The sequence below is a fragment of the Oncorhynchus keta genome, chromosome 1 (assembly GCF_023373465.1).
Source record: "Oncorhynchus keta strain PuntledgeMale-10-30-2019 chromosome 1, Oket_V2, whole genome shotgun sequence".
Taxonomy (NCBI): Eukaryota; Metazoa; Chordata; class Actinopteri; order Salmoniformes; family Salmonidae; genus Oncorhynchus; species Oncorhynchus keta.
Window position 1 is genome coordinate 7,584,677 of NC_068421.1, and position 21,070 is coordinate 7,605,746.

The following is a 21,070-nucleotide window of genomic DNA, read 5'->3' on the forward strand; positions in this document are numbered from 1 at the left end:
CTTGTAGAGTCAACATGGGCCAGCATCCCTGTGGAACGCTTTAGACACCTTGTAGAGTCAACATGGGCCAGCATCCCTGTGGAACACTTTAGACACCTTGTAGAGTCAACATGGGCCAGCATCCCTGTGGAACGCTTTCAACACCTTGTAGAGTCAACATGGGCCAGCATCCCTGTGGAACGCTTTAGACACCTTGTAGAGTCAACATGGGCCAGCATCCCTGTGGAACGCTTTAGACACCTTGTAGAGTCAACATGGGCCAGCATCCCTGTGGAACGCTTTAGACACCTTGTAGAGTCAACATGGGCCAGCATCCCTGTGGAACGCTTTAGACACCTTGTAGAGTCAACATGGGCCAGCATCCCTGTGGAACGCTTTAGACACCTTGTAGAGTCAACATGGGCCAGCATCCCTGTGGAACGCTTTAGACACCTTGTAGAGTCAACATGGGCCAGCATCCCTGTGGAACGCTTTCAACACCTTGTAGAGTCAACATGGGGCCAGCATCCCTGTGGAACGCTTTCAACACCTTGTAGACTCAACATGGGCCAGCATCCCTGTGGAACGCTTTAGACACCTTGTAGAGTCAACATGGGGCCAGCATCCCTGTAGAACGCTTTCAACACCTTGTAGACTCAACATGGGCCAGCATCCCTGTGGAACGCTTTGGACACCTTGTAGAGTCAACATGGGCCAGCATCCCTGTGGAACGCTTTCAACACCTTGTAGAGTCAACATGGGCCAGCATCCCTGTGGAACGCTTTCAACACCTTGTAGAGTCAACATGGGCCAGCATCCCTGTGGAACGCTTTAGACACCTTGTAGAGTCAACATGGGGCCAGCATCCCTGTGGAACGCTTTAGACACCTTGTAGAGTCAACATGGGGCCAGCATCCCTGTGGAACGCTTTAGACACCTTGTAGAGTCAACATGGGCCAGCATCCCTGTGGAACGCTTTAGACACCTTGTAGACTCAACATGGGCCAGCATCCCTGTGGAACGCTTTGGACACCTTGTAGAGTCAACATGGGCCAGCATCCCTGTGGAACACTTTAGACACCTTGTAGAGTCAACATGGGCCAGCATCCCTGTGGAACGCTTTAGACACCTTGTAGAGTCAACATGGGCCAGCATCCCTGTGGAACGCTTTAGACACCTTGTAGAGTCAACATGGGCCAGCATCCCTGTGGAACTCTTTCAACACCTTGTAGACTCAACATGGGCCAGCATCCCTGTGGAACGCTTTCAACACCTTGTAGAGTCAACATGGGGCCAGCATCCCCGGGGAACGCCTTCAACACCTTGGGTGTGTGTGTGTGTGTGTGTGTGTGTGTGTGTGTGTGTGTGTGTGTGTGTGTGTGTGTGTGTGTGTGTGTGAGCCTGATTGTGTGTGTGTGTCTGATTGTGTGTGTCTGATTGTGTGTGTGTGTGTGTGTGTGTGTGTGTGTGTGTGTGTGTGTGTGTGTGTGTGTGTGTGTGTGTGTGTGTGTGTGTGTGTGTGTGTGTGTGTACCTGTCTCTTCTCTCTGAAGCGAGCAGCCTCCAGATGATGGTGGTATGAAGCCAGGACCTGATAGGCCGCTGCCCTCAGCTTGGGGTCGTAACTACTCAGGGACACCATCGTCACACCAAGGCCGTGACTCGACACAAACTTCAGACAGTCGATCACAGACTCTGTCACAGGACAGGAAGGACAGGAAGTTTGGTTTAGCAAGAAGGCTGTGCAGTAACAACGTAATTGGTTCAACGTCACAGCGTGTATTTAGAGGTCCCATAACCAGGGATTTATTGATTAATAAAAAATAAAAAATAAAAGTGGTTTCACAAACAATATTGCCGCTAAATAAGCGTTGGACTAGTAACCGGAAGGTTGCGAGTTCAAATCCCCGAGCTGACACGGTACAAATCTGTCATTCTGCCCCTGAACAGGCAGTTAACCCACTGTTCCTAGACCAGTTAACCCACTGTTCCTAGACCAGTTAACCCACTGTTCCTAGACCAGTTAACCCACTGTTCCTAGACCAGTTAACCCACTGTTCCTAGACCAGTTAACCCACTGTTCCTAGACCAGTTAACCCACTGTTCCTAGACCAGTTAACCCACTGTTCCTAGACCAGTTAACCCACTGTTCCTAGACCAGTTAACCCACTGTTCCCAGGCCGTCATTGTAAAATAAGAATGTGTTCTTAACTGACTTGCCTAGTTAAATAAAGGTTAAATAAAATTAAACTTCAATGTTCTTTAGTATTATTTTTGATAAATGTATTTTTAAATGTGTCAAGTCTCACCATCTTTTGACTGTGTCAAATGTCTCAGAAAAGTGTGTTATTTAAAAATGCTTGGATGTTCAGGTGATCATTGGTAGTAGTCACCTGGCTGAAGCATGGCGCTGAAGAGAGGCAGGAGGAAACAAGGGTCGTACACACTCCCAAGATCCTTCACTTCCTCATCTTTGAAAATCAGCTCTTTACCCTCCTGTTGAAGGAAAGATGAGTGGAGTGTCATATCATATAGACAATAGGGCCAAAAGTTTTCCCAGAATACATCAAACAGGAAGCAATCTGGGGACTAGTTAGTCTAGTTAATAGTCTAATTAAAAAGGTCCAGAGTCCTTTCTTTGTCAGGTCACACATTCAGGAAATACTCCAGTATCTAAACATGATGTGTGTGTGTGTGTGTGTGTGTGTGTGTGTGTGTGTGTGTGTGTGTGTGTGTGTGTGTGTGTGTGTGTGTGTGTGTGTGTGTGTGTGTGTGTGTGTGTGTGTGTGTGTGTGTGTGTGTGTGTGTGTGGTGTGTGTGTTTACCTGTAGGATGATCCTGCGTTGCAGGGGGAAGTGAGTGATGGTGTTGATCATGGTGTCAGGGCTGAGCAGAGCCAGCAGGTCCTCAGAGCTGGGTTGCTGCCACAAGGAAACGCCCAGGCTTCTCCGGGCCTTATGGTGCTCCACCGCCGCTGGGCCCCAAAGCATGCACCTGCAGGTGACACACACACACACACACACACACACACACACACACACACACACACACACACACATCAGTGTAATAGCACGGACGAGCAAACACACACAACTTATTGAGATGAAAGATAATTAAAAAATGAATAAACTTACTGAAAGTCTACCAGACTGATGCCGTTTCGTTCGTACTCCTGCAGCAGCAGTAACAGATTCTGATCTGCACAGAAAAGACGTGTCAGCCGACTGTAGAACAGAAGACATTTAAAAAGCACCCGGAAGGAACAGCTCTGTTACCTGTAGTACTGAGAGTAGCGCCGTACCCTCCCAGTAGGACTACGAAGTGGCTGCTGCTACAGACAGCAGGACTTCTCTTCACTAGGCTGAGCAGGAGAGAGACCAGGGCCTCTGGAAGAGAGAGCAGACAGAGAACTGTGTGTTAACTAGTGTTCAGTGTGTTACATACAGTGTGCAGTGTGTTACATACAGTGTTACATACAGTGTACAGTGTGTTACATACAGTGTGTTACATACAGTGTTCAGTGTGTTACATACAGTGTGTTACATACAGTGTACAGTGTGTTACATACAGTGTTACATACAGTGTACAGTGTGTTACATACAGTGTGTTACATACAGTGTGCAGTGTGTTACATACAGTGTTCAGTGTGTTACATACAGTGTGCAGTGTGTTACATACAGTGTTCAGTGTGTAACATACAGTGTGTTACATACAGTGTGCAGTGTGTTACATACAGTGTGCAGTGTGTTACATACAGTGTGCAGTGTGTTACATACAGTGTTACATACAGTGTGTTACATACAGTGTGTTACATACAGTGTACAGTGTGTTACATACAGTGTGTTACATACAGTGTGCAGTGTGTTACATACAGTGTGTTACATACAGTGTGCAGTGTGTTACATACAGTGTTACATACAGTGTGCAGTGTGTTACATACAGTGTGTTACATACAGTGTACAGTGTGTTACATACAGTGTGTTACATACAGTGTACAGTGTGTTACATACAGTGTGTTACATACAGTGTGCAGTGTGTTACATACAGTGTACAGTGTGTTACATACAGTGTGTTACATACAGTGTGCAGTGTGTTACATACAGTGTTACATACAGTGTGCAGTGTGTTACATACAGTGTGTTACATACAGTGTACAGTGCGTTACATACAGTGTGTTACATACAGTGTGCAGTGTGTTACATACAGTGCGCAGTGTGTTACATACAGTGTGTTACATACAGTGTACAGTGTGTTACATACAGTGTACAGTGTGTGACATACAGTGTGTTACATACAGTGTGCAGTGTGTTACATACAGTGTGTTACATACAGTGTTCAGTGTGTTACATAGTGTGTTACATACAGTATTCAGTGTGTTACATAGTGTGTTACATACAGTGTTCAGTGTGTTACATACAGTGTGCAGTGTGTTACATAGTGTACAGTGTGTTATATACAGTGTACAGTGGGCTACATACAGTGTGTTACATACAGTGTTCAGTGTGTTACATACAGTGTACAGTGTGTTACATACAGTGTTATATACAGTGTACAGTGTGCTACATACAGTGCGTTACATACAGTGCGTTACATACAGTGCGTTACATACAGTGTGCAGTGTTATCTGGAACACTGGAAGTGAACGGAGAAAACGAGGGGGGTATATGCACATCCCCCCCAAAGATAACCGGTGCTGGGCAATCCCCCCAGGTAACTGGTGCTGGGCAACCCCCCTCCCGACTAAGGTCCTGTTCTGTACCTTTAACCTGTGTGTTCCCACTAAGGTCCTCCTCGTCTCCCAGCATGATGGGTAGGAACAGGGGAGTGGCTGGAGGCCATCATGTGGATGGTAGGTAGAGGAACCAGGTCTTTAGGTCCTTCACTACCTCCATACATCAGATCCAACATCCTGTTTAGGGTGCTCAGGAAGTTAGGGTCTCTGTAGCGACACCTGGGAAGGAAAAGATTCTCCATAAACACTAGACATGAATATGTCAAGAGGAAAATACATCTCAGACTAACCTGTAGAAATAAAAGGTTAGATAAATCACATGACCCCGACAGACCCCCTGACAGACCCCCCTGACAGACTGACAGACCCCAGACCCCTCCGACAGACCTGACAGACCCCTGAAAGACCCGACAGACCCCGCTGACATACCCCCAGACCCCCCTGAGACCCGACAGACCCCTGACAGACCCCAGACCCCTGACAAACCCGACAGACCCCCTGACAGACCCGACAGACCCCTGACAGACCCCCTGACAGACCCCCCCCCTGACCCCCAACAGACCCCCTGACAAACCGACAGACCCCCTGACAGACCCCCCCCCTGACAGACCCCCTGACAGACCCCCTGACAAAACAGACCCCCCTGACAGACCCCCCCCCAACAGACCCCCCCCCAACAGACCCCTGACAGACCCGACAGACATGATATACATTTATATTCAACAGAGGAGGTGTGTCTGAATAAAGGATCTTACTTCAGTCCAGCCTTGAAAAAGCTGTTCCATTCTGCTGCTGTGATGTCTTCTGGAAAAGTCTGAGGGGGGGGAAAAAATATTAAAGTTTGTTTCTGAGTTACCAATGTAGTCCCGCGTGGCTCAGTTGGTAGAGCATGGCACTTGTAACGCGAAAGGTTGTGGGTTCGATTCCCACAAGGGGACCAGTACGAAAAACACATGCACTCCCTGCTGTAAGTCGCTCTGGATGAGAACGTCTGCTAAATGACTCAAAATGTCAATGTACAACAAAACCAACGTGATTTAAGTTGACATGTCAACTGAAAACATCTCATGACCTCTGGTCAACAGTAGCGCATTATAGAGAGTCATTTGGGATGCGGACACAGGTGACCCACCAGCAGTACAGTCAGTCTATTCAGTATGCTGTCCTCCTGTGTGAGTGGTGCCGTGTTCTGGTCTCTGTTGTGGCCGTAGGAAGAGCTCAGCCACCGGAGGGCAGCAGAGAGCACCCGGGTCCTCCACAACTCCAGCCTCGGGACAGACAGACAGCACAGCACTGATGGGGTCCACTAGCTGCCATCTGAAGGGGAGGGACAGAGAGAAATACTCCTTGTTGATACTGTAACCTTAGTAGATGTGTGTTTAACTGAAATAGGCTGACTTCTAATAAATGGCACCGGAGGATGACCCCCGTCTATATCGCTGCACTCTTCATATGTTAATTGCCGAATCTCAGTTTACCATGTGGGTTTTATGGTTTTGTTTTGTTAGCTTAGGGAAATATGTGATACATTCTTAGTGTATTATATTAGTGTATTATATTAGTGTATTATATTAGTGTATTATATTAGTGTATTATATTTCTTAACCACAAGGGTTTGACGTTGAGTAATTTTTCAGGTTCATTTGATATATTTCAATGCTAAAATTACATAAATGTTGCTGCTACCGTGTCTCTTATGACCAAAAAGAGCTCCTCACCTCGAACGAAGATGACATTTTCAACCTCTCCCTGACCCGAGTCTGTATTAAATACATGTTTCAAACAAATCAAAAATCAAATCAAATCAAATTTATTTATATAGCCCTTCGTACATCAGCTGATATCTCAAAGTGCTGTACAGAAACCCAGCCTAAAACCCCAAACAGCAAACAATGCAGGTGTAAAAGCAGACCATCATAGTCCCCGAGCCCAAGGAAAGAGAAGGTAACCTGCCTAAATAACTACCGCCTTGTAGCACACTCATGTCATAAGGTGAATGCACCAATTTGTAAGTCGCTCTGGATAAGAGCGTCTGCTAAATGACTTAAATGTAAATGTATGTCGGTAGCCATGAAGAGCTTTGAAAGGCTGGTCATGGCTCACAACACCATAATCCCGGAAACCGAAGACCCACTTCAATTTGCATACAGCCCCAACAGATCCACAGACGACGCAATCTCAATCAAATCAAATCAAATATATTTATATAGCCCTTCGTACATCAGCTGATATCTCAAAGTGCTGTACAGAAACCCAGCCTAAAACCCCAAACAGCAAGCAATGCAGGTGTAGAAGCAATCGTACTCCACACTGCCCTTCCACGCCTGGACAAAAGGAACACCTATGTGAGAATGCTATTCATTGACTACAGCTCAGCGTTCAACACCATAGTGCCCTCAAAGCTCATCACTAAGCTAAGGACTCTGGGACTTAAACACCTCCCTCTGCAACTGGATCCTGGACTTCATGACGGGTCGCCCCCAGGTGGTGAGGGGAGGCAACAACACATCTGCCACGCTGATCCGAGGGATGGTGCCCCTCAGGGGTGGGTGCTCAGACCCCTCCTGTACTCCATGTTCACCCACGACTGTGTGTCCAAAGACGACTCCAACACCATCATTAAGTTTTCTGACGACACAACAGTGGTAGGCCTGAGCACCGACAACGACGAGACAGCCTAAAGGGAGGTGTGGTGCCAGGACAACAACCTCTCCCTCAACGTGAACAAGGCAAATTAGCTGATCATGAACTACAGGAAAAGGTGGGCCCGAAAAGGCCCCCATTAAAATCAACAGGGCTATAGTGGAGCGGGTCGAGAGTTTCAAGTTCCTGGTGTCCTCATCACCAACAAACTAGAATGGTTCAAACACACCAAGACAGTGGTGAAGAGGGCACGAGAACACCTATTCCCCATCAGGAGACCGAAAAGATTTGGCATGGGTCCCCAGATCCTCAAAATGTTCAAAAGATGCACCATCGAGAGCATCCTGACAGGTTGGTATGGCAACTGCTCTGCATCCGACCGCAAAGCGCAACATAGGGTAGTGCGAACGGCCCAGTACATCACTGGGGCCAAGCTTCCTGTCATCCAGGACCTCTATACCAGGCGGTGTCAGAGGAAGGCCAAAAATATTGTCAGAGACTCCAGCCACCTTAGTCATAGACTGTTCTCTGCCACCACACGGCAAACGGTACCGGAGCGCCAAGTCTAGGTCCAAGAGGCTCCTTAACAGCTTCTACCCCCAAGCCATAAGACTCCTGAACAGCTAATCAAATGGCCACCCGGACTATTTACATTAACCCCCCTTCGTTTTTACACTGCTGCTACTCACTTTACCCTCCCTACATGAACGTATTACCTACATTACCTGGACTAACCTGTACCCCCTGTATGTAGCCTCATTACTGACCTGTACCCCCTGTATATAGTCTCATTACTAACCTGTACCCCTGTATATAGTCTCATTACTAACCTGTACCCCCTGTATATAGTCTCATTACTAACCTGTACCCCTGTATATAGTCTCATTACTAACCTGTACCCCTTGTATATAGTCTCATTACTAACCTGTACCCCTGTATATAGTCTCATTACTAACCTGTACCCCCTGTATATAGTCTCATGACTAACCTGTACCCCCTGTATATAGTCTCATGACTAACCTGTACCCCTGTATATAGTCTCATTACTAACCTGTACCCCTGTATATAGTCTCATTACTAACCTGTACCCCTGTATATAGTCTCATTACTAACCTGTACCCCCTGTATATAGTCTCATTACTAACCTGTACCCCTGTATATAGTCTCATTACTAACCTGTACCCTGTATATAGTCTCATTACTAACCTGTACCCCTGTATATAGCCTCATTACTAACCTGTACCCCTGTATATAGTCTCATTACTAACCTGTACCCCTGTATATAGCCTCATTACTAACCTGTACCCTGTATAGAGTCTCATTACTAACCTGTACCCCTGTATATAGTCTCATTACTAACCTGTACCCCTGTATAGAGTCTCATTACTAACCTGTACCCCTGTATATAGTCTCATTACTAACCTGTACCCCTGTATATAGTCTCATTACTAACCTGTACCCCTGTATATAGTCTCATTACTAACCTGTACCCCCTGTATATAGTCTCATTACTAACCTGTACCCCCTGTATATAGCCTCATTACTAACCTGTACCCCCTGTATATAGCCTCATTACTAACCTGTACCCCTGTATATAGTCTCATTACTAACCTGTACCCCTGTATATAGCCTCATTACTAACCTGTACCCCTGTATATAGTCTCATTACTAACCTGTACCCCCTGTATATAGTCTCATTACTAACCTGTACCCCCTGTATATAGTCTCATTACTAACCTGTACCCCTGTATATAGCCTCATTACTAACCTGTACCCCTGTATATAGTCTCATTACTAACCTGTACCCCTGTATATAGCCTCATTACTAACCTGTACCCCCTGTATATAGTCTCATTACTAACCTGTACCCCTGTATATAGTCTCATTACTAACCTGTACCCCTGTATATAGTCTCATTACTAACCTGTACCCCCTGTATATAGTCTCATTACTAACCTGTACCCCTGTATATAGTCTCATTACTAACCTGTACCCCCTGTATATAGTCTCATTACTTGCTTGATGCCTTGATAAGCTCCTTTCCTGAGGACGGCTCACCTCTCACAGTTCTGGGCGACTTTAACCTCCCCACGTCTACCTTTGACTCATTCCTCTCTGCCTCCTTCTTTCCACTCCTCTCCTCTTTGACCTCACCCTCTCACCTTCCCCCTACTCACAAGGCAGGTAATACGCCGACCTCATCTTTACTAGATGCTGTTCTTCCACTAACCTCATTGCAACTCCCCTCCAAGTCTCCGACCACTACCTTGTATCCTTTTCCCTCTCGCTCTCATCCAACACTTCCCACACTGCCCCTACTGGATGGTATCGCGCCGTCCCAACCTTCGCTCTCTCTCCCCCGCTACTCTCTCCTCTTCCATCCTATCATCTCTTCCTCTGCTCAAACATTCTCCAACCTATCTCCTGATTCTGCCTCCTCAACCCTCCTCTCCTCCCTTTCTGCATCCTTTGACTCTCTATGTCCCCTATCCTCCAGGCCGGCTCGGTCCTCCCCTCCCGCTCCGTGGCTCGACGACTCATTGCGAGCTCACAGAACAGGGCTCCCGGGCAGCCACGCGGAAATGGAGGAAAACTCGCCTCCCCTGCGGACCTGGCATCCTTTCACTCCCTCCTCTCTACATTTTCCTCCTCTGTCTCTGCTGCTAAAGCCACTTTCTACCACTCTAAATTCCAAGCATCTGCCTCTAACCCTAGGAAGCTCTTTGCCACCTTCTCCTCCCTCCTGAATCCCCCCTCCTCCTCCCTCTCTGCAGATGACTTTGTCAACCATTTTTAAAAGAAGGTCGACGACATCCAATCCTCGTTTGCTAAGTCAAACGACACCGCTGGTTCTGCTCACACTGCCCTACCCTGTGCTCTGACCTCTTTCTCCCCTCTCTCTCCAGATGAAATCTCGCGTCTTGTGACGGCCGGCCGCCCAACAACCTGCCCGCTTGACCCTATCCCCTCCTCTCTTCTCCAGACCATTTCCGGAGACCTTCTCCCTTACCTCACAACGCTCATCAACTCATCCCTGACCGCTGGCTACGTCCCTTCCGTCTTCAAGAGAGCGAGAGTTGCACCCCTTCTGAAAAAAAAAACCTACACTCGATCCCTCCGATGTCAACAACTACAGACCAGTATCCCTTCTTTCTTTTCTCTCCAAAACTCTTGAACGTGCCGTCCTTGGCCAGCTCTCCCGCTATCTCTCTCAGAATGACCTTCTTGATCCAAATCAGTCAGGTTTCAAGACTAGTCATTCAACTGAGACTGCTCTTCTCTGTATCACGGAGGCGCTCCGCACTGCTAAAGCTAACTCTCTCTCCTCTGCTCTCATCCTTCTAGACCAATCGGCTGCCTTCGATACTGTGAACCATCAGATCCTCCTCTCCACCCTCTCCGAGTTGGGCATCTCCGGCGCGTACGCTTGGATTGCGTCCTACCTGACAGGTCGCTCCTACCAGGTGGCGTGGCGAGAATCTGTCTGCTCACCACGCGCTCTCACCACTGGTGTCCCCAGGGCTCTGTTCTAGGCCCTCTCCTATTCTCGCTATACACCAAGTCACTTGGCTCTGTCATAACCTCACATGGTCTCTCCTATCATTGCTATGCAGACGACACACAATTAATCTTCTCCTTTCCCCCTTCTGATGACCAGGTGGCGAATCGCATCTCTGCATGTCTGGCAGACATATCAGTGTGGATGACGGATCACCACCTCAAGCTGAACCTCGGCAAGACGGGAGCTGCTCTTCCTCCCGGGGAAGGACTGCCCGTTCCATGATCTCGCCATCACGGTTGACAACTCCATTGTGTCCTCCTCCCAGAGCGCTAAGAACCTTGGCGTGATCCTGGACAACACCCTGTCGTTCTCAACTAACATCAAGGCGGTGGCCCGTTCCTGTAGGTTCATGCTCTACAACATCCGCAGAGTACAACCCTGCCTCACACAGGAAGCGGCGCAGGTCCTAATCCAGGCACTTGTCATCTCCCGTCTGGATTACTGCAACTCGCTGTTGGCTGGGCTCCCTGCCTGTGCCATTAAACCCCTACAACTCATCCAGAACGCCGCAGCCCGTCTGGTGTTCAACCTTCACAAGTTCTCTCACGTCACCCCGCTCCTCCGCTCTCTCCACTGGCTTCCAGTTGAAGCTCGCATCCGCTACAAGACCATGGTGCTTGCCTACGGAGCTGTGAGGGGAACGGCACCTCAGTACCTCCAGGCTCTGATCAGGCCCTACACCCAAACAAGGGCACTGCGTTCATCCACCTCTGGCCTGCTCGCCTCCCTACCACTGAGGAAGTACAGTTCCCGCTCAGCCCAGTCAAAACTGTTCGCTGCTCTGGCCCCCCAATGGTGGAACAAACTCCCTCACGACGCCAGGACAGCGGAGTCAATCACCACCTTCCGGAGACACCTGAAACCCCACCTCTTTAAGGAATACCTAGGATAGGATAAGTAATCCTTCTCACCCCCCTAAAAGATTTAGATGCACCACTGTAAAGTGGCTGTTCCACTGGATGTCATAAGGTGAATGCACCAATTTGTAAGTCGCTCTGGATAAGAGCGTCTGCTAAATGACTTAAATGTAAATGTAAATGTAACCTGTACCCCCTGTCTATAGCCTCATTACTGACCTGTGCCCCCTGTATATAGCCTCATTACTAACCTGTACCCCTGTATATAGTCTCATTACTAACCTGTACCCCTGTATATAGCCTCATTACTAACCTGTACCCCCTGTATATAGCCTCATTACTAACCGGTACCCCTGTATATAGCCTCATTACTAACCGGTACCCCTGTATATAGTCTCATTACTAACCTGTACCCCTGTATATAGTCTCATTACTAACCTGTACCCTGTATATAGTCTCATTACTAACCGGTACCCCCTGTATATAGTCTCATTACTAACCTGTACCCCCTGTATATAGTCTCATTACTAACCTGTACCCCCTGTATATAGTCTCATTACTAACCTGTACCCCTGTATATAGTCTCATTACTAACCTGTACCCCTGTATATAGCCTCGCTATTGTCATTTTATTTTTTCTCTTACATTGTTTACTTTGGTTAATTAGTAAATATTTTTGTATTGTTGGTTAAGGTCTTGTTAGTAAACATTTCAAAGTAAGGTCTACTACACCTGTTGAATTCGGCTGTGTTTTACTGAGGTAATACCTGTACAGACATATTACCTCTCAAAGCCGTCTAGTTTCTGCAAGGCAGCTGGCAGGGAGGCGATGAGCTCTCTGATGTCCTTGACCTTAGCTGTCAGTCTGACCAGACTAGACAGAGCCTCCACAACCTCCACAGCCCCCAGGGCCTCCCCTGTCTCCTGCCCCAGCACAGAGAGGCTCAGCCTGGGGAACAGGGCCTTCTTCAGGGCCTTCAGCACCGCTGTCTGAACTGTGGGACAACATGGGCATGTAAACAACATGGTGACTGTGATAGTTAAGAACCAAACATGCACTTTCACTTCTTAAGTCAAGCATTAAATGTCAATGAGAGACTAACTAAGTGGAAGTTAGGATTCAGACCCCTGACAGACCCCCTGACAGACCCCCTGACAGACCCCCTGACAGACCCCCTGACAGACCCCCTGACAGACCCCCTGACAGACCCGACAGATCCCCCTGACAGACCCCCACTGACAGACCCCCACTGACAGACCCCCTGACAGACCCCCTGACAGACCCGACAGATCCCCCTGACAGACCCCACTGACAGACCCCCTGACAGACCCCCTGACAGACCCCCTGACAGACCCGACAGATCCCCCCTGACAGACCCCCACTGACAGACCCCCACTGACAGACCCCCTGACAGACCCCCTGACAGACCCGACAGATCCCCCTGACAGACCCCCACTGACAGACCCCCTGACAGACCCGACAGATCCCCCTGACAGACCCCCACTGACAGACCCCCACTGACAGACCCCCTGACAGACCCCCTGACAGACCCGACAGATCCCCCACTGACAGACCCCCACTGACAGACCCCCCCTGACAGACCCGACAGACCCCGCTGACAGCCCCGACAGACCCCCTGACAGACCCCCTGACAGACCCCCTGACAGACCCGACAGATCCCCCTGACAGACCCCCACTGACAGACCCCCACTGACAGACCCCCTGACAGACCCGACAGACCCCGCTGACAGCCCCGACAGACCCCCCTGACAGACCCGACAGACCCCCCGACAGACCCCCGACAGACCCGACAGACCCCCTGACAGCCCCGACAGACCCCCTGACAGACCCCCTGACAGACCCGACAGACCCCCGACAGACCCCCCGACAGACCCCCCTGACAGACCCGACAGATCCCCCGACAGACCCCCTGACAGACCCCCTGACAGATCCCCCTGACAGACTCCCTGCTGACAGGCCCGACAGACCCCCTGACAGACCCGACAGACCCCCCGACAGACTGACAGGCCCGACAGACCCCCTGACAGACCCGACGGATGGACCCCCCCCTCCCCGACAGCTGCCAGTCTAACATAAATACAGTAACAATGAGTTTGACACAGCAGACGAGACCACAACCACCTACCGTCTTTAGGCCTGGCGGGGTCCTCTCTGGCTGCAGTCTGCAGGTAACGGTTGACCAGCGGTAGGAATGTCTCCGTCTGGTCTGACAGTTTCTCCAGGTGCTGCGGCTGCAGGCACCACACCTCGAAGCAGAGCCTGTGAGCAGAGCAGTTCTGCAGCAGAGCTACCCCGAGGGCCTGGGTGGCTGCAGTAAGAGGCCCCTGGAGACAGTGGAGCAGGATGTCAGTGTGGAGGAGTTTAGCGTTGCCTGGCTGGGTCCTCAGGGCCTGCAGGAGGAAGGTCTCCAGAGATGGGCTGGAGCAGGAGAGGAGCAGGGTGGCCAGGCCTTGGAGGTGGGCCTGGGAGAGGAGGAGGATAGGGGAGCCGGATGAAGAGGCGTCGGAGGAGGTGGTCTCAGTGAGGACCTGTAGAGCCGTGCGTCCGTAGACACTGAGCTCTGCTGCTCTGGGGCTCTTCTCTCTGTCCTCCTCTCCCTCCCCGTCACCCTCCCCCGGGGTGATGAGGGCCTCCTTGGGGAGGAGGAGAAGGGAAGAGACCAGCTCCTGGAGGAGAGAGGGTTCCATGTAGGCATGCAAGGCCATGAAGGCTCTCACAGGCCGGGACTCCTTGTCGGTCTCCCTCCTCTCCCCAGTCTCCCCCAGTTCTCTGAGCAGAGCCCTTGATACAGCCTCTAGGTAGGGGGAGAGGAGATGGAGGGAGTTCAGGGGTCGAAGGACGGAGGCAGAGGACTGTAATAGACCCAGGATGCAGTCAGACAGTTGAGCACACAGCAGCTTCAGCCTGACGGGGTTGAGGGACGTAGGAGGGACGGAGGACAACTCCAGAGACAGGAACCACTGCTCGATACACGGGTGCTTCAGGATGGAACTCAGCACTGACAACACCACCTACACACACACACACACACACACACACACACACACACACACACACACACACACACACACACACACACACACACACACACACACACACACACACACACACACACACACACACACACACACACGTCAGGGAAAAGGATACAGTATATCACATCACCAGAACAAAAAGTCAAGGAGAAATATCCCAAATCCACCAGCGATAAGTTATTGAGCTACAGTAAACAAAGAGGACCAAGGCTACAACTCTATTTGTCACGAAGACTTCCTGACGAAGGACACGGAGTCTTGGTCCTCCTTTCTTTTTGATATGATACGAAGACTTCCTGACGAAGGACACGCAGTCTTGGTCCTCCTTTCTTTTTGATATGATACGAAGACTTCCTGACGAAGGACACGCAGTCTTGGTCCTCCTTTCTTTTTGATATGATACGAAGACTTCCTGACGAAGGACACGCAGTCTTGGTCCTCCTTTCTTTTTGATATGGTACGAAGACTTCCTGACGAAGGACACCGAGTCTTGGTCCTCCTTTCTTTTTGATATGATACGAAGACTTCCTGACGAAGGACACGCAGTCTTGGTCCTCCTTTCTTTTTGATATGGTACGAAGATTTCCTGACGAAGGACACGGAGTCTTGGTCCTCCTTTCTTTTTGATATGGTACGAAGACTTCCTGACGAAGGACACGCAGTCTTGGTCCTCCTTTCTTTTTGATATGATACGAAGACTTCCTGACGAAGGACACGCAGTCTTGGTCCTCCTTTCTTTTTGATATGGTACGAAGACTTCCTGACGAAGGACACCGAGTCTTGGTCCTCCTTTCTTTTTGATATGATACGAAGACTTCCTGACGAAGGACACAGAGTCTTGGTCCTCCTTTCTTTTTGATATGATACGAAGACTTCCTGACGAAGGACACGCAGTCTTGGTCCTCCTTTCTTTTTGATATGGTACGAAGACTTCCTGACGAAGGACACGCAGTCTTGGTCCTCCTTTCTTTTTGATATGGTACGAAGACTTCCTGACGAAGGACACCGAGTCTTGGTCCTCCTTTCTTTTGATATGATACGAAGACTTCCTGACGAAGGACACGCAGTCTTGGTCCTCCTTTCTTTTTGATATGGTACGAAGACTTCCTGACGAAGGACACCGAGTCTTGGTCCTCCTTTCTTTTTGATATGATACGAAGACTTCCTGACGAAGGACACGCAGTCTTGGTCCTCCTTTCTTTTGATATGATCTGAAGACTTCCTGACGAAGGACACGGAGTCTTGGTCCTCCTTTCTTTTGATATGGTACGAACACTTCCTGACGAAGGACACGGAGTCTTGGTCCTCCTTTCTTTTTGATATGGTACGAAGACTTCCTGACGAAGGACACGCAGTCTTGGTCCTCCTTTCTGTTTGATATGGTACGAAGACTTCCTGACGAAGGACACGGAGTCTTGGTCCTCCGTTGGAATTCTGACTACTATATATCTGGTATACTACCTCGGGTAAAAGGGTTACTGGTACCTACCAGGCTGTGGTCGTCCTCTGCTTCAGAAGACGGGTTGACCTCCAGGAAGAGCTCTGATCCATTCGGGAGGTCCACAGCTTTGGGTTCTGCTACCTTGGCTGGATCTACTACAGTGGCTGTGTCCTGGTCCATAGCTATAGGCTCCGTCTCCTTGGGATCCACAGCAATGGTTTCTGCTGTCTCCGCTGCCTTCTGATCAGCGACCATGGGCTCAGTCTCTCCTTCGACCATGGGCTCTGCCTCGGTTTCCTCAGTTGGTTCCTGTGGGCTCTGAAGCCTCAACACCAGCCCCTGGAGAACTCCCATTAGGACATTGAGCTCCAGCAGCCCTGTGTCTATAGACAACTGTGGAGAGACAGGAGACAACGTGTTAGGAGAGGTGGAGAGACAGGAGACAACGTGTTAGGAGAGGTGGAGAGACAGGAGACAACGTGTTAGGAGAGGGTGGAGAGACAGGAGACAACGTGTTAGGAGAGGTGGAGAGACAGGAGACAACGTGTTAGGAGAGGTGGAGAGACAGGAGACAACGTGTTAGGAGAGGTGGAGAGACAGGAGACAGGAGACAACGTGTTAGGAGAGGTGGAGAGACAGGAGACAACGTGTTAGGAGAGGTGGAGAGACAGGAGACAACGTGTTAGGAGAGGTGGAGAGACAGGAGACAGGAGACAACGTGTTAGGAGAGGTGGAGAGACAGGAGACAGGAGACATCGTGTTAGGAGAGGTGGAGAGACAGGAGACAGGAGACAACGTGTTAGGAGAGGTGGAGAGACAGGAGACAATGTGTTAGGAGAGGTGGAGAGACAGGAGACAGGAGACAACGTGTTAGGAGAGGTGGAGAGACAGGAGACAACGTGTTAGGAGAGGTGGAGAGACAGGAGACAACGTGTTAGGAGAGGTGGAGAGACAGGAGACAACGTGTTAGTAGAGGTGGAGAGACAGGAGACAACGTGTTAGGAGAGGTGGAGAGACAGGAGACAGGAGACAACGTGTTAGGAGAGGTGGAGAGACAGGAGACAACGTGTTAGGAGAGGTGGAGAGACAGGAGACAACGTGTTAGGAGAGGTGGAGAGACAGGAGACAGGAGACAACGTGTTAGGAGAGGTGGAGAGACAGGAGACAACGTGTTAGGAGAGGTGGAGAGACAGGAGACAGGAGACAACGTGTTAGGAGAGGTGGAGAGACAGGAGACAACGTGTTAGGAGAGGTGGAGAGACAGGAGACAACGTGTTAGGAGAGGTGGAGAGACAGGAGACAGGAGACAACGTGTTAGGGGAGGTGGAGAGACAGGGAGACAACGTGTTAGGAGAGGTGGAGAGACAGGAGACAACGTGTTAGGAGAGGTGGAGAGACAGGAGACAACGTGTTAGGAGAGGTGGAGAGACAGGAGACAACGTGTTAGGAGAGGTGGAGAGACAGGAGACAGGAGACAACGTGTTAGGAGAGGTGGAGAGACAGGAGACAACGTGTTAGGAGAGGTGGAGAGACAGGAGACAACGTGTTAGGAGAGGTGGAGAGACAGGAGACAGGAGACAACGTGTTAGGAGAGGTGGAGAGACAGGAGACAACGTGTTAGGAGAGGTGGAGAGACAGGAGACAGGAGACAACGTGTTAGGAGAGGTGGAGAGACAGGAGACAACGTGTTAGGAGAGGTGGAGAGACAGGAGACAACGTGTTAGGAGAGGTGGAGAGACAGGAGACAACGTGTTAGGAGAGGTGGAGAGACAGGAGACAGCGTGTTAGGAGAGGTGGAGAGACAGGAGACAACGTGTTAGGAGAGGTAGCCGGGCAGCCGAGCGGAAATGGAGGAAAACTCGCCTCCCTGCGGACCTTGCATCCTTTCACTCCCTCCTCTCTACATTTTCCTCCTCTGTCTCTGCTGCTAAAGCCACTTTCTACCATTCTAAATTCCAAGCATCTGCCTCTAACCCTAGGAAGCTCTTTGCCACCTTCTCCTCCCTCCTGAATCCTCCCTCTCTGCAGATGACTTCGTCAACCATTTTGAAAAGAAGGTCGACGACATCCGATCCTCGTTTGCTAAGTCAAACGACACCGCTGGTTCTGCTCACACTGCCCTACCCTGTGCTCTGACCTCTTTCTCCCTCTCTCTCCAGATGAAATCTCGCGTCTTGTGACGGCCAACAACCTGCCCGCTTGACCCTATCCCCTCCTCTCTTCTCAGACCATTTCCGGAGACCTTCTCCCTTACCTCACCTCGCTCATCAACTCATCCCTGACCGCTGGCTACGTCCCTTCCGTCTTCAAGAGAGCGAGAGTTGCACCCTTCTGAAAAAAACTACACTCGATCCCTCCGATGTCAACAACTACAGACCAGTATCCCTTCTCTCTTTTCTCTCCAAAACTCTTGAGCGTGCCGTCCTTGGCCAGCTCTACCGCTATCTCTCTCAGAATGACCTTCTTGATCCAAATCAGTCAGGTTTCAAGACTAGTCATTCAACTGAGACTGCTCTTCTCTGCATCACGGAGCTCCTCTTCCTCCCGGGGAAGGACTGCCCGTTCCATGATCTCGCCATCACGGTTGACAACTCCATTGTGTCCTCCTCCCAGAGCGCTAAGAACCTTGGCGTGATCCTGGACAACACCCTGTCGTTCTCAACTAACATCAAGGCGGTGTCCCGTTCCTGTAGGTTCATGCTCTACAACATCCGCAGAGTACGACCCTGCCTCACACAGGAAGCGGCGCAGGTCCTAATCCAGGCACTTGTCATCTCCCGTCTTGATTACTGCAACTCGCTGTTGGCTGGGCTCCCTGCCTGTGCCATTAAACCCCTACAACTCATCCAGAACGCCGCAGCCCGTCTGGTGTTCAACCTTCCCAAGTTCTCTCACGTCACCCCGCTCCTCCGCTCTCTCCACTGGCTTCCAGTTGAAGCTCGCATCCGCTACAAGACCATGGTGCTTGCCTACGGAGCTGTGAGGGGAACGGCACCTCAGTACCTCCAGGCTCTGATCAGGCCCTACACCCAAACAAGGGCACTGCGTTCATCCACCTCTGGCCTGCTCGCCTCCCTACCACTGAGGAAGTACAGTTCCCGCTCAGCCCAGTCAAAACTGTTCGCTGCTCTGGCCCCCCAATGGTGGAACAAACTCCCTCACGACGCCAGGACAGCGGAGTCAATCACCACCTTCCGGAGACACCTGAAACCCCACCTCTTCAAGGAATACCTAGGATAGGGTAAGTAATCCTTCTCACCCCCTAAATAGATTTAGATGCACTATTGTAAGTGGCTGTTCCACTGGATGTCATAAGGTAAGTCGGTAAGTCGCACCAATTTGTAAGTCGCTCTGGATAAGAGCATCTGCTAAATGACTTAAATGTAAATGTAGATGTGGCTCGATAAAGCAGCGCTCATACAGGTTCGGTGAGTGTTTCTCCGTACCATGCTGCAGTTGTCCACAGTGGTTCTGATGTACAGTAGGATCTGCTTGGCTGCAACGGGATACTCTGCCATCTCCATAGTGACCAGACTCTTCTCCAGTCTCCGTCGGAAGGAGTCCTCTAGCAGGGCAGAGGCCCCTGGGTGTAGGCCGTCTTCAGTAGACCAGTGAAGGTCACAGGACTAGGAGAGGCTTGGAAAGGGCTTTCACAGGACTGGAACTGTCAGGACAGAGGAGAGACGATCGAAAAAGAGGTTGGTTGTGGACACATAATAATATCGTCGTTGTAATTAGCACCATTAAATAACAACAACACTTTACCAATAACCTGATTATGAACACTTGTGAACATGAAATTAACATTTCAGACACCTGAAACCCCACCTCTTTAAGGAATACCTAGGATAGGATAAGTAATCATTCTCACCCCCCTAAAAGATTTAGATGCACTATTGTAAAATGGCTGTTCCACTGGATGTCATAAGGTGAATGCACCAATTTGTAAGTCGCTCTGGTTAAGAGCGTCTGCTAAATGACTTAAATGTAATGTAAATGTAGTTATATCTGTATGATCGAGATGAGAGGGAAGTGTTCCGACCAGAGGTTCCCGGGCCTGTTGGGGCAGCCATGTTGTGTAGTAGTGATGTAGGTGAACAATGGAGTGATGGGGGGGCCCAGAATCTTCAGAGGAGTTCAGCTCTTTGTCGTACTGTAGAAGAGCCAGGCTGAGGGGCAGAGGGTCTCTCTGACAGTGGAGCACGTCACACAGGACTGTGGCCATGTAGTCGTATATTACACCTTAAATACACAACAGAACGTTATACACCCTCCCTAGGGTCAAATACACATTACATTATACACCCTCCCTAGGGTCAAATACACATTACATTATACACCCTCCCTAGGGTCAAATACACAACATTACATTATACACCCTCCCTAGGGTCAAATACACAACATTACATACCCTCCCCTAGGGTCAAATACACATTACATTATACACCCTCCCTAGGGTCAAATACACATTACATTATACACCCTCCCTAGGGTCAAATACACATTACATTATACACCCTCCCTAGGGTCAAATACACAACATTACATTATACACCCTCCCTAGGGTCAAATACACAACATTACATTATACACCCTCCCTAGGGTCAAATACACATTACATTATACACCCTCCCTAGGGTCAAATACACATTACATTATACACCCTCCCTAGGGTCAAATACACATTACATTATACACCCTCCCTAGGGTCAAATACACAACATTACATTATACACCCTCCCTAGGGTCAAATACACAACATTACATTATACACCCTCCCTAGGGTCAAATACACATTAC

The 21,070-nt window shown here is 49.7% G+C and overlaps 2 protein-coding genes across 51 annotated transcripts in view; both read right to left on the reverse strand.

Moving 5' to 3' along the window:
* Nucleotides 1–1,196, reverse strand: part of LOC127911420 (uncharacterized) — a 2,317-nt gene extending 1,121 nt beyond the window's left edge. For 9 of the 50 annotated variants that reach the window (XM_052478431.1, XM_052478056.1, XM_052477986.1 and 6 more), the window contains exons 1-4: nt 1,013–1,196; nt 771–818; nt 145–432; nt 1–96 (exon numbers count right to left, since the gene is read on the reverse strand). The exon at nt 1–96 ends at the window's left edge or, in 7 of these variants, runs on beyond it. In XM_052478431.1, the coding sequence (XP_052334391.1) occupies nt 1–96; nt 145–432; nt 771–818; nt 1,013–1,182 (602 nt within the window). In that variant the 5' untranslated portion in view covers nt 1,183–1,196. Of the gene's footprint in view, nt 530–674; nt 965–1,012 lie in introns of all 50 variants that reach the window. The other 41 variants (XM_052478582.1, XM_052478378.1, XM_052477999.1 and 38 more) reach the window with 24 other exon arrangements.
* Nucleotides 1–21,070, reverse strand: part of LOC118394759 (nucleolar pre-ribosomal-associated protein 1-like) — an 83,607-nt gene that overhangs the window by 21,514 nt on the left and 41,023 nt on the right. Inside the window, 15 exon segments of the mRNA XM_052469302.1 lie at nt 1,513–1,673; nt 2,372–2,474; nt 2,804–2,972; nt 3,113–3,176; nt 3,254–3,364; nt 4,738–4,798; nt 4,800–4,929; nt 5,466–5,524; nt 5,843–5,977; nt 5,979–6,027; nt 12,557–12,767; nt 13,920–14,805; nt 16,319–16,663; nt 19,717–19,896; nt 20,313–20,512. Of these exon segments, the coding sequence (XP_052325262.1) occupies nt 1,513–1,673; nt 2,372–2,474; nt 2,804–2,972; nt 3,113–3,176; nt 3,254–3,364; nt 4,738–4,798; nt 4,800–4,929; nt 5,466–5,524; nt 5,843–5,977; nt 5,979–6,027; nt 12,557–12,767; nt 13,920–14,805; nt 16,319–16,663; nt 19,717–19,896; nt 20,313–20,512 (2,864 nt within the window).